Source organism: Xenopus tropicalis, chromosome 9, assembly GCF_000004195.4.
Source record: "Xenopus tropicalis strain Nigerian chromosome 9, UCB_Xtro_10.0, whole genome shotgun sequence".
In the NCBI taxonomy this organism is placed as follows: domain Eukaryota; kingdom Metazoa; phylum Chordata; class Amphibia; order Anura; family Pipidae; genus Xenopus; species Xenopus tropicalis.
The window spans coordinates 82,079,953-82,093,441 of NC_030685.2; the positions used below are offsets into that span (position 1 = coordinate 82,079,953).

General features: G+C 44.1%; 1 protein-coding gene across 1 annotated transcript; it reads left to right on the plus strand.

Moving 5' to 3' along the window:
• Positions 1–1,369: 1,369 nt before the first annotated feature.
• Positions 1,370–10,091, plus strand: mcm6.2 (minichromosome maintenance complex component 6). Its single transcript, NM_204062.1, is given in 17 exon segments — positions 1,370–1,527; positions 3,285–3,431; positions 3,558–3,668; positions 3,909–4,158; positions 4,312–4,477; positions 4,682–4,827; positions 5,017–5,167; positions 5,253–5,394; positions 5,531–5,672; positions 6,156–6,263; positions 6,358–6,513; positions 7,248–7,376; positions 7,455–7,616; positions 8,444–8,576; positions 8,669–8,830; positions 8,913–9,052; positions 9,649–10,091. Coding segments are annotated over 17 exon segments (2,472 nt in total). The 5' UTR covers positions 1,370–1,417; the 3' UTR covers positions 9,766–10,091.
• Positions 10,092–13,489: the final 3,398 nt, after the last annotated feature.

The window sequence follows — 13,489 nt, forward strand, 5'->3', positions numbered from 1 at the left end:
GCACATATATTTATATATTGGGCTTATTAGTGCCGCTGTCGGTACTGTGGGCCTGGCCACTGGGTAAGTGAGAAGCGCTGGGTCTCTGTAACAATAAAAGACACAAACTGGCCCCTTTCTGCTTCATGGTGCTTTTGGCTGCTTCTAAAAGCCCCAGTATTACCAGTAAGGGCAATTGTATATATTGCTGAACCAGTCACCCCTTTCCCAGTATCCCATAATGGCATAAACACCCCTATTCATCCTTCAGTGCCATGTGTGCCAATGAGCTGTACAGAATACACAACTTGGGCACAGAATCCCTACAAAGTGTAAGTAAAGGTACGGAGTAAAATCTGCTGAGTTACTTTTTAGTAGGATAGAGACAATTTGCGATTGGTCTTCGTTTTTTATTATTTGTAGTTTTTTTTAGTTATTTCACTTTTTGTTCAGGAGCTCTGCATCTTGGAGTTTCAGTGGCTGGTTGCTAGGGTCCAAGTTAGCTTAGCAACCAAGGAGCGGTTTGGATGAGAGAATGGTATATGTATAGGCACGGGCCTAAATAGAAAAGAAAGCTACAAAAAGTAACAATAACAATAAAACTGTAGCCTTGAGGAGCAATAGGTTTTTTGGCCCCTGTTTCAATAATGTAAAAAGTTAGATGGCGGCAAATAATTAAAAAAAACTCTAACAAATAAATAATGAAGACCAATTGAAAAGTTGCTTAGAATTGGCCATTCTATAACATGGTAAAAGTGAACCGCCCCTTTCAATTGGCAGCTTCCCTGGGGTAAATAGATCAGGGTATCCCCAGTATTTACAGGGTACATGTAAGTATTTGTACATATTTGTTAATTGTCATATTGTTAAAGGGTAAGTAAGAGGTGCCAATCCCTTTCCCACACTCCCAGAGCCACTCATAGCCCGGCCATTTTAGGCTACTGCTTTATACCTTCTGATTATATATTAAACACAAAACTTCGTGTAGTAATAGTAAAATCACTAAGTTGTACGCTGCAGACTGCACTGATTTCTGTATAGCCATGCAATATGCAATACAATCCGCCTCCCAACCTGACTGGTTAAAGAAAGGTTGGCCAACACCTCAGCTCCACAGAAGCCCCGCCTCCTCCCATACAATTTGCCTCAGGATTTTCACATGGGGCTGCAGCACAACATAGAAATATAATATCATTCTCGCCACTGGGTGGCGCTGCGTATTGAAGTTTACCATTCCTCGCATCCTGTGAAACCCTCCAGTTCCCGCCCCTCTTGTACAGGACGCAGTCCGATTGGTGGCAGTGTGGCGCGAAAATGCAGAGCGCCGCTACGGCATTGGTTAACCACTGGCGCGAAACGGGAACACGTGATCTTAGTTCGCGGGGAAAATCCGGCATTGTGAGTGAGCGGCTGCAGTGTTCTTATCGGTGAGAGCAACATGGACCTGGTAGATCCTTCCCAGAGCGCCGCCGCGGCAGCCGGAACCCAAACGGTTAAGGATGAGGTGTCTGAGAAGTGCCAGAAGCTGTTCCAGGACTTCCTGGAGGAGTGAGTGCGGGGACCGGGGAACCAGCGGCGGCGGTAGAGTTAATATAAGTGTCTAGGGGGGCAGGTTAAAGGGTAGGGCCGGGGGGCTGTCAGTAAGTAGGTTAGGTATGTACTGCCCCCCCCCCACTTGTTGTACTATAACTCTAGGCATTGCCCTGGGGTAGGTAGGCATTGCCCTGGGGTAGGTAGGTATTGCCCTGGGGTAGGTAGGCATTGCCCTGGGGTATTTGGGGCCCAGATGTGTATAATGCCCGGGGTATATAGAGGTGGGTGACTGGGGGGGCATTCCTGTCTCCCATGTTGTGCCCCCGGCTGCATTCAGTCTGCATCTTGTACCCAGCAGTCTGTGCGGCACAGGGTATTCCTTGTAAGGCTGCAGTGCCAGAGAGGATGCTGGGAGTTGGTGTCTGTAAGTTGTATAGTGAGTCTGTGTAACCTGCACAGTACTGTGTATAATTCTTTCTTTAAATATACAATATATCATATGTATTCTGCTAATAAAGGCTTTCTACCTGTCTGCTTTCTTTCTACTGTGCCTTATACATCCTGCCCTTGTCCCTATGTGCAGTCTCCCTGTCACCTGATTTGTCCCTCCTCCAGCCCTAACTTACATATAAAGCACTTGCAGGCCTAGGCTGTATTCTGGCCAATGCCCTGGGGGCTGCTATTAGGTATATAAGGTCCCTACAGGCCGCCAGTACTTATTGGGCCTCTTGGTATTTGGATCTCACTTTGGATCTGTTTCCCTGTGAGTCTGAATCTGGAAGTGCCTGTTCAGTGTAACAAGAGTAAGGACAATATGAAAACAGACACTGTCACAAAGCAATGTTTAGTTACATGTAAAATAATTTCTGGAAGCCATCGGGTTGCTTAAATTCAGCCTTTGCAGGGAAGTGTAATAGATTTTGGGGACATACACATTATTATTTATATAGTGCCATCAATTTGTGCAGAGCTTTACACAACAGAGGGGTACAAAAGACATAACAGTTAACATGTACATATAAACTATTCACAAAAATGGTTTGCAGTTACATTGGATGAGCATCTGAGGCACTAGGGGGAGGGCCCTGCTCACAAGAGCTTACATTCTAAAAGGGAGGGGTGAGACATAAGGTCAGGGTAACTAGCATGGTGTTAGAGTTAATGTAGGTGTGTAAAGTGACAGGTGACAATAGTAACACACTTACTAACACCTTTGGGTGGGGTTATGTTTGTAGGTTGTTGCCCCCCTTTAGTAAACACAGACTGAGGTAGTAATGTGCTGGCTGCATTGCTTCCTGAGTAGGGTTTAGTTTATAAGTGCTGATAGCCCTTCCAGCCTAGTCTGCTTGCACTGGGTTTATTAGACATTCACCCTATCTATATCAACTTGTTTTCCCCAAAATGCTCAGCACCCCTAGTATAATTCCCTTGCTGGGTGAGTAAAAGCAATCTCCACTTCTTGGAGGAGGTTTGTCCACTTTATTACAATGCCCGGAGCTGTGGGTCTGTCCCTGCTTCCCTCTCGCCACATAGAACTGCTTACAGAAGGTTGTTGGGCTTCTGCATCAGATACAAAATAAATATGGAGTACAGGCTGTGTATAAGGTGATGTTACCCAGGCCTCTGTGCTCTGCTTTAGGCACAAGTGATTCCAGTTATGGAACAGATACAAAGCAAACACGGTGCTGTTGGACAAAGTAATTTAATTTTGTTAATACAAAATGATCACTTGTTTGTATACATTTCTAACAACTGGCCTCACTTGCCTGTAGATTCCGGGGTAGCGACGGGGAGCTGAAGTACCAGAGTGACGCAGAGGAACTCATCAGGCCGGAGAGGAACACGCTGCTCGTCAGCTTCATCGACTTGGAGCAGTTTAACCAGCAGCTCGCTACAACCATCCAGGAGGAGTTCTACAGGTGAGAACAGATATTATCCCTCCTGTATGAACCCGAGGAACCACCCCCTCAGCCCGGGTTCCATCTCTGGGCGTCCATCTTTTATACTGGTATTAAACATGGTGATTGTCTTTTCCTTCCCTTTAGGGTGTATCCGTACCTCTGTCGAGCAGTGAAAGCCTTTGCCCGCGATCATGGAAACGTTCCACAGAACAAGGAATTCTACGTTGCCTTCCAGGATCTGCCCACTCGACATAAGTAAGAGTCAGGATACATTTTAATTAGAATAAAGAGGGAGGGGGTTACAAAGTGGGAGGCCTCTAGTTGACTATCTTTGTTATTATTAAAACATTTATAAACATATTCCATAACCCTGTACAGTACATTAATGTATACATTAAGAGGTAAAGAGGACCCTGCCCAAAAGAGCTTACAATTTAAAAAGATGTCTAGTTTGCTGATACAACTTTTCTACTTTTCCAACCTACTGTGTTCTAGAATCCGAGAGCTGACGACCCCTCGCATCGGATCTCTGCTGCGGATCAGCGGTCAAGTGGTTCGGACTCACCCAGTCCATCCGGAACTGGTCAGTGGGACCTTCCTTTGCTTGGACTGCCAGACCTTGGTGAGGGATGTGGAGCAGCAGTTTAAGTACACACAGCCGAGCATCTGCAGGAACCCGGTGTGCGCCAACAGGAGGAGGTTCATGTTGGATACAAACAAATCCAGATTTGTTGATTTCCAGAAGGTAAAAAAAGTTTTAATATATTTTAATGGGTTTTGTTGCACCAATACAGCCAGAGTACAAACAAGGGCTCAGAGTTTTCTACAGGGTTTAAATTCTAGAAGCACTTCTGTAGGTTTTATGGCACCGTTGAAGAATCCCATATTGTTTGTGCAGGTTCGTATTCAGGAAACGCAGGCAGAGCTCCCGCGAGGCAGCATCCCCCGGAGCGTCGAAGTGATCCTACGGGCAGAAGCTGTTGAGTCGTGTCAGGCCGGTGATAGGTGCGACTTTACCGGATCTCTGATTGTTGTGCCGGATATTTCCCAGCTGGCAACTCCAGGTACTTGGCACAAAATGCCCACAATCTGCTCTGCTGTCAGATTCACTGCTGTGTTCCTGCACATATCTGCCACTTGATTATCTCAGTATAGACACAAGTACTTACCCATAACCAAAATAACTAATGACCTAATAGAGAGGGTATAAAAAAAGTCAGCTGTTTTTATTAGGAGGTTTATTATACCGGATTTTTGTCTCCTTACAGGTGTCCGTGCAGAGACCAGCGCCAGGGTGGGCGGAACAGAAGGGTACCAGGCTGAAGGTGTCCAAGGTCTCCGAGCCCTTGGTGTTCGAGATCTCTCCTATAAATTGGTTTTCCTTGCGTGCTACGTCTGCCCAACCAACCCAAGGGTAAGTAGGAATAATATCTGTTTTATACCTTTTTTTATTTTTATTTTCTTTTGGCACATACAACATTCCATTTTTATTACTAATGTTCTTTCTTAAAGGTGAATATGACAAATGCCAACTATATACTGTAATGTTTATCATTAAAATACAATAGCCCAGGAATGACTTTCCCTGTTGCTGTTGTTCCAGTTTGGTGGGAAGGATCTACATGAGGAGGACATGACTGCAGAGAGCATCAAAAACCAGATGTCTGTGAAGGAATGGGAGAAGGTGTTTGAGATGAGTCAAGACAAAAACCTGTACCATAACCTCTGTACCAGCCTCTTCCCAACTGTACACGGTGAGCCGTTGAATCACATCAGGATCTTTGTAACCCTGTAGGAGTTTGCTGCTTTTTCTAATGGACTGTTCCATTGCTGTTTCAGGTAACGATGAAGTAAAGAGGGGTATCTTACTGATGCTGTTTGGGGGTGTCCCTAAGACAACAATGGAGGGCACATCTTTACGTGGAGACATTAATGTTTGTATTGTTGGAGATCCGAGTACAGCCAAGAGCCAGTTCCTCAAGTGAGTAAAGTCTGCGATGATTCGGAAATCTTTAATTACTATTTTCGCCTATAACTGAGAATACTAAGTTAGGGGAAAGGGAGGGTGCTGGTGCATGTTACCCTTTTTCCTGTAATAAATGAGTTGTTGTTTTCAGGCACGTTGAGGAGTTCAGTCCCCGTGCAGTTTACACTAGTGGGAAAGCCTCCAGTGCCGCCGGTCTGACAGCAGCCGTCGTGAAAGATGAAGAATCATATGAGTTTGTGATTGAGGCTGGAGCCCTGATGCTCGCTGACAATGTGAGTATTCCGAGCTGGCGCCTAGTGCAGCGTGTTAACAGCTTGCCGAGGGTTAACCCAAAGCCTTTGTGCGTGGTGCTAGCCATACACGCACTGATATAACCATACAAGAGAATTTTCTTACCAGTTATCCAACCAGTCCAAACGACTAAATGATTGATCGCCATGATCAATCATTTAGTTGTTTGGACTGGTTGGATAACAATAAAATCTGCGAATGTATTGCGTATCTGCCGATATCCTTGGGGGACCTACAACATATTTCCAGGAAGTCACTTTGGTACGATTGGTCTCTGCCAACTATTTCATGTTCAGAACATCCTCCCATTTGTTATATTTAGGGCTTTATCCTACAATTTCAGGCTGAATGTTAGTTTTAGATCGTTGCGTTTAAACGTTCAGTCAGTACCCGAACATTTGTCGGAAGAAGACTAAAACCTGAATGTGTATGGCCGGCTTTAATGCCTTGTGTTTCTTCTGTAGGGAGTTTGCTGCATCGATGAGTTTGACAAGATGGACACAAAGGACCAAGTGGCTATCCATGAGGCAATGGAACAGCAAACCATTTCAATTACCAAAGCTGGTGTTAAGGTAATGCTTTTTTAGTCCAATGAAAAATTGTCGCTTTGGCGCCTATCATGATTGTCCTTCATTCCATTCTAACTTATTTATTACTAATTTCCAGGCTACGCTCAATGCTCGCACTTCCATCCTCGCTGCAGCAAACCCTGTAGGGGGCCGCTATGATAGGGCCAAGTCACTTAAGCAGAATATCAACTTGTCTGCTCCCATCATGTCCAGATTTGATCTCTTCTTCATTCTTGTGGATGAGTGTAATGAGGTAAGTGAACATTGCAAAGAGGCTGGTTAACCTTACTTAGTGACTAGTATATGAAAAACTGATTGTTAGTTTTCCTGCCTAGTACCCTATCCAGATTATGTAACTATATGTTTCCATCTGATTCTTACCAGGGTACTGTTAACCCAACTTGAAAAAATGCAGATGAATATCTGTTCCTGTTGGTGTCCACAGGGTGGCAGTATTTTTGACATTTCAGTACCTGAACTTCATGAAAGATGCTTTAACCTGAAACATAGTTGTGTCTGCCATGTCACAATGAAAGCAGTTTAAATTAAGAGTTTGATTATTAGAGTTTATTGACAAAACAATCTAATTCCCCATGGGGCATTAGGCAGTTTCTATTTTTATTTAGTGCCTTCAGTGGCTAAAAAAATGTGTAAAGGTTTAATTTGTTTGACTTTTTTTCTTTAATCTTGGGTTTTAGGTTCCCAGTGTGTTTGTGTTATTAGTCATGTGCAGTGCTGTACAAACAAACATTATACTGTCAGTCCCTGTCTTGTAAATCTTAATAAATGAGTCCGGTGCTGACATATTTAGTGACTTCCCCCAATGTTCCAAGGAGTAAACAGGGAAATGGAAGCTGGGAGTTCTGGGCTAATAGCCCCATGACTTACCACAGGCCATAATGAGAGCTCTTATTTAGGGATTATGAAAAGAGCAGACATTGGGAGATAAGTTTGATGCATTAAAACAGAATTTGCAATGATTTTCAGGTGACAGATTACGCCATTGCCCGACGTATAGTCGACCTCCATTCTCGGATTGAGGAATCTATCGACAGAGTGTACACACTGGATGAAGTCAGGAGATACCTTCTCTTTGCCAGGCAGTTCAAACCCAAGGTAAATTTGGAAAAGGTGCACCTGTTTCTGTTTTTACCTGTATGGATTGTTTGCCTGACCGTGTTTTAATGCTCACAGATCTCTAAGGAGTCAGAGGACTTCATAGTGGAGCAGTACAAACGGCTGAGGCAGCGAGACGGCACGGGGGTCACCAAATCTGCTTGGAGGATCACCGTACGGCAGCTGGAAAGCATGATCCGATTGTCGGAAGGCATGGCAAGGATGCACTGCAGTGATGAGGTTAGCGCCCCCAAGTGGTCATTCTCTTCACTGTATTTAAGCCATTTTGTCTGCTGGCAGCACCCTTTATTTTAATACCATGCTACATACGACTGCACGTTTGGTTCATATTCTTAGACCAAATTAAAGATTGTTATTTCGTTTTTTTTAATGTATTTAGTGTTAAAACCTACTGGGATGTCTGATGTGTCCCTTCTCATTTCACAACTTGTATTGATACCTATCCAACTATAGAAATTGCGTTACTACTATCTCCTCATCCCACTCTATCCTCTGAACAACGTAAGCTGACTGCACATATTTTAGCAGCTACTTGCTGGGTTATAGCCCTACAATGGTTGTCTCCCATACTTTCCTTAACAATGGTTAAGTTTATTTACTCTATGCATTATTTATCAGCTATTTTAGACAATAAAATGGAGCTCCAAATTAATGTTTGGTCACCGTGGGTAACTTACCTTTCTATTGTACCGATACTGTTTTCTTGTGAAGCACTGTTGAAATAAATTATAAAAAAAAATCCTCCTGGGATAGTTCCTAGGCCTATTGGAGACTGCGGCTGTGAGATTTGGTTGGTGTCTGTACAAAGTGCATTGGAAAATTGTCTTTTGCTGGGAAGCTCTGCCCAAATCTACCCTGGGCCGGAGCAATTGGTCACTGTAATGGGGGCCTGTCCAATTAATTCATCAGTAAGGGCAGCCAGTCATAAAGTTGCTGTACTCATTCTCACATTGCTGATTCTATTACTGTTTTTGAGTTACTCATTACTTGAGCAGAAGAAACAAATCCTGATGTGTCTCCATTCTCCTTTTATTCTTGTGCGACAGGTGCAGCCAAAACATGTGAAGGAGGCATTCCGGTTATTGAACAAATCCATCATCAGGGTGGAGACTCCGGACGTCAACCTGGATCAAGAGGATGAACATGAGGCGGAGGAAGAACCTCAAGAGGTTATAAATGGTAAATTACCGGCAGATTTCGTTTTTTTACTTTTAATGTTGGGGTTGTCTTAAATAACAAAAAAACTAAATTCCCATTTCCTGACTTTCCAGGCGATGCTTCGGTTCCCAGTGGTGTGAATGGGCACGTGAATGGAATGAATGGGCACGCTGAGGAGCCGAATGCCGCTACCCCGAAGCCGTCCTTGCGTCTTAATTTTGCTGAATACAAGCGGATCTCAAACTTGCTGGTCCTGCAGCTGAGAAAGATGGAGGGTGAGTGCCCGCGGGCCGCTAAACACTGTCCGGAAACCTCTCAGTCGCTATGAAGATCACTAAAGTGTTTTCTTTCTTACAGACGAGGATGAGACTTCCCAGAGGAAGAGTGAACTCATCAATTGGTATCTAAAGGAGATCGAGTCTGAAATTGACTCTGAAGAGGAGCTCGTTACTAGGAAGCAAATCATCGATAAAGTTGTTCACAGACTCGTGCACTATGTAAGTATTATGGCAGGTTTCTCCCGACGGGTACAGACTCGATTAAAAAAGTAATATCTCTAGTTCACCATTTAATTCCTGCGTGAAAGCATTTCTAATGTGTAGCGCTGGCTCCTTCTGAAAGCTCAGACTCAGACACACTTTACTGCTGCGCTGCAAGTTGGAGTGATATCCCCCCCCCCTCACCCCCAGCAGCCGATCAGCAGAACAATGGGAAGGGAGCAAGATAGCAGCTCCCAGTAGGTATCAGAATAGCACTCAATAGTAAGAAATCCAAGTCTGGCTTGGGACTCCTCCAGTTACATGGGAGTAGGAGAAACAATAGGTTAGCTGAAAGCAGTTCTAATGTGTAGCGCTGGCTGAAAGCTCAGACTCAGGCACAATGCACTGAGATGGCGCCTACACACCAATATTACAGCTACAAATACATTTGTTGGTTCAAGAATAAAAGTTTAAATGGCAGAGGGAATTATTTGCTGTGTAACAGTGTCATTTAGAAACAAAAAGTACCCCATAAACCAAATCATCACAGTTAATCGACATCGAACTGTCTGAATTTATATAACTTTGATTTTATTTCTTTTTTTTAATTTCAGGACCAAATTTTGATTGAGCTGACACAGACCGGATTAAAAGGCACAGGGGACGAGGAGGTACCAAAAGAGGAGGATCCTTACCTCGTGGTGAACCCCAACTACATACTGGAAGATTAATGGGCTGCTTTGTGCCTCACAGACTTCATTCTGCAAGACTTTGGCTTTTTCCTATTTGGAAATGTACAGTGAGGAAGATTCTCATTAAGAGACGTTTTTACCCACGGATTTATCTGTTGTCTGATTGGGTCGCTAAACCTGGCGTTTTATGAAGGCTCTGAGCTGGTTTTACAGAGAGATTTTCAAGCCTTGACTTTTTTTTTTATACTTTTAGAAGCGTCTCATTTTATCTTGTCCTTGAAGACGTTTCAGAGACTTTTATATCATCAGCTGATAAGTGTCTGGGATATGTTCTTATTCTTATTAAAGTTTTATCTGTAGATACAGTTATATCGTGACTGATATTGTGTAAGAGCGAAGCCCTGAGTTAACCTTTAAGCACAATAATCTCAATGTAATAGCAGAAGGCACTTTTCCCTTATTAGTGGCTACAGAGTCATTGGGGCTCGACACGTTAAATGGAAGCCACTAACTTATAGAGATAGACAGACTGTCGGAGAATATGCCCCATGGGCGATAGGCCATATAGGTGTATGTCCGCGTACCCCGGGAAGCCACAATAAGGGAATGGAGTGTTTTGCCGTTAGTGATGACATCACGTCGCCCTTTGAAGGGGAATTTAAAAGGATGGTTCACCTTTACTTTAACTTTAATACGTTATATAATTGGCAAATCTTGTAATTTTCAATTGGTCTTCAATTTATATCATTTTTTAATAATTTGCTTTCCTCTTCTACCTCTTTACAGCTTTCAAGAGGGGGTCACTGACCCCCAGCAGCAAAAAAACACAGTTGCTCTTTGAGTCTACAATTTCATTTTTTTATCACCTATCTTTATATTCATACATCTCCCCTATTCGTATTCCGGTTTGTCATTCAAACCACTGGTTGCTAGGGTAATGTGGACCCTAGCAACCAGACAGCTGCTAAAAATCCTAACTGAAGAGTTAGAACAGCTGAATAATTCATAACATAAATTTAAAAAAAAGACAAATTGCAAATTGTTTCAGAATATCGCTCTCTAAATGATACTTAAAGTTAATTTTAAGTTAATAAGCCCTTTAAAAGAACTTGTATGTCTGTCAGGGTCAGTGTTTTGAAGTATCTCTAATATGTTGGCTTAGAATCCCTCGGTACAGAGTTCCCCTGTGCAGTTGCTGCTGGTGTCAAGCAAATGTGATTGGTTTACAGTGGGATTCCATACCTGGGGCACATCTTGCACCTGTTACAGTATTACCCCTTATTGGGGGCAGAACAGCCCTATTGGGTTTCTTTAATGGTTAAATGATTCCCTTTTTTCTGTAATAATAAAACAGTACCTGTACTTGATCCCAACTAAGATATAATTACCCCTTATTGGGGGCAGAACAGCCCTATTGGGTTTATTTCATGGTTAAATGATTCCCTTTTCTCTGTAATAATAAAACAGTACCTGTACTTGATCCCAACTAAGATATAATTACCCCTTATCGGGGGCAGAACAGCCCTATTGGGTTTATTTAATGGTTAAATGATTCCCTTTTCTCTGTAATAATAAAACAGTACCTGTACTTGATCCCAACTAAGATATAATTACCCCTTATCGGGGGCAGAACAGCCCTATTGGGTTTATTTAATGGTTAAATGATTCCCTTTTCTCTGTAATAATAAAACAGTACCTGTACTTGATCCCAACTAAGATATAATTACCCCTTATTGGGGGCAGAACAGCCCTTTCTCTAGCGGCCCTCCTGTCAGTGCAGACGTTAGGGTTTTGTCTGTGATCACCTCTGGAGGCAGGACAGAGAATTTAGACCTAGTGGCTCCTGGTCCCTCCCACTGTATATAAGGCTCGTCTCCACCCTCATTCCTCAGTTCTTTGTCCTGCCTCGGAGGTGTAGGACAGCTATCTAGATTTTTTTTTTTTTATTATTACCTTAATAATACAGTTAATGATTTAAAATAATATATCAACAAAGGAATATCCACAAAAGCTAAGGATGACTGGGCACTTGGGCACGCAGAGCTGCCCCTACAAGTGCAGATTAACACCTAATGGCGGGCACTTGGGCACGCAGAGCTGCCCCTACAAGTGCAGACTGACACCTAATGGTGGGCACTTAGGCACGCAGAGCTGCCAAATTAAGTGCTGGCTGACATGCCATTGGGACACACAGGGTACGCAGAGCTGCCCATATGTGTGAACCCCACAGCAGGACTACAGCGCCCATCTGCCTAATAACCTGCTTATCCACACCAGAATAAAAAGGTAAGTGGAATCCCCAAGCCGAGCGGCAGTGTAGTATAGAGCGGTGAGCTCACAAAGGAACTAGCTTCCCTACCTGTAAACGCGGGTAGAAGGTCCCGCTCACACTGGGGATACAACCGCTCGGCGCACTTCCTGGTTGCTAGGGCAACGCGCGCCGAACGTAGGCGCGCAACTAAGATTCGCGCCAGAACGTCGGGCGCGATGACGTCACCCTAGGCGCCCCTGCACCGCGGACACAGCGCGCCATTACAGGAGCGCTCCCTAAGCAGCGCCATTATAACAGTAAAGCTGCAGTTTTCCCCTGTTACAATAGGTGACTAATAACAAGAAAGCCTACTATAACTGCACTATACAACGCAGATTAGGCACTATTATACCTACTGGCATGGAGAAAGCAGATTCACTCAAGGAACTCAGAGAGGTTATACAATCAGCAAAAAAACAGAAAAAGCCAGACAAACTACCTAAGTGCAAGGTATGTAAGCACTCTCTAAGAAAATCAGAGAGAAATTACTGTACTGACTGCAAACCTGCCTCACAGGCTCCTGCTGTAGCTGAGCCACCTATTCTCTCCCCACAAGCATTACAGGCTCAGGATGCAGCCTCACTGCCAAACACCCCTCAGGCTAACTCCCCATCACTCCCAGCCACTGACCAGCCATCTATAGCAGAGGCACCTATACCCATGCCCTGGGATGAAAATCCGCTGGCCCATACTTCTAACCAAGTACCAGCCCAGTTTGGGGAATTTCTGCAGTGGATCATGAACACAGTACAACCTCAGGGGGGGCAGACTAAAGCCAGAGATAATAGGAAGCGCAAGGCCACAGTCACCTTACCTTCCTCCTCAGAATCAGAAGAAGGGCTAGCTTCAGACTCAGAGGCAGACGAATTACTTAGCCAGAACTCGGATTTTTCAACACATTCTCAACCCCAGTCAGAGTCAGACTCTGACGAGGAGGGAACGTCCTCTGCCTCCCCAGAAACCTCAAAAAGGTTACTAAGGGAGATGATGCAGACACTAGAGATTAAGGATGAGACTGTACCCCTATCTAGGGCTGATAAACTTTTGGGAGTCCAAAAAAAGTCCAAACTAGCCTTCCCAGTATTCAATTCCCTCACACAGGCAATTGAGGCAGAGTGGGCCCAACCTGAGCGCCGAATCGCGCTCACACAAAGATTTTTTAAAACATATCCCGTGCCAGAGGAACACCAAAAGAAGTGGGATAGAGCACCTAAGGTTGATTCCGCAGTAGCCAGGCTATCTAGGCAAACTGCCATACCAGCTGAGGAAGCGGCATTTAAAGATCCATTAGACCGCAGGATGGAATCCATCCTAAAACGCTCTTATACACAAGCAGCAGCGATTCTTAGACCCGCAGTAGCATCAGCAGGCTTAGCCAGAACAGCCAGACATTGGGCCTTGGAGTTAGCACGTCATCCACCAGCATCTAAACAACAATTACAGCTGGAAGTG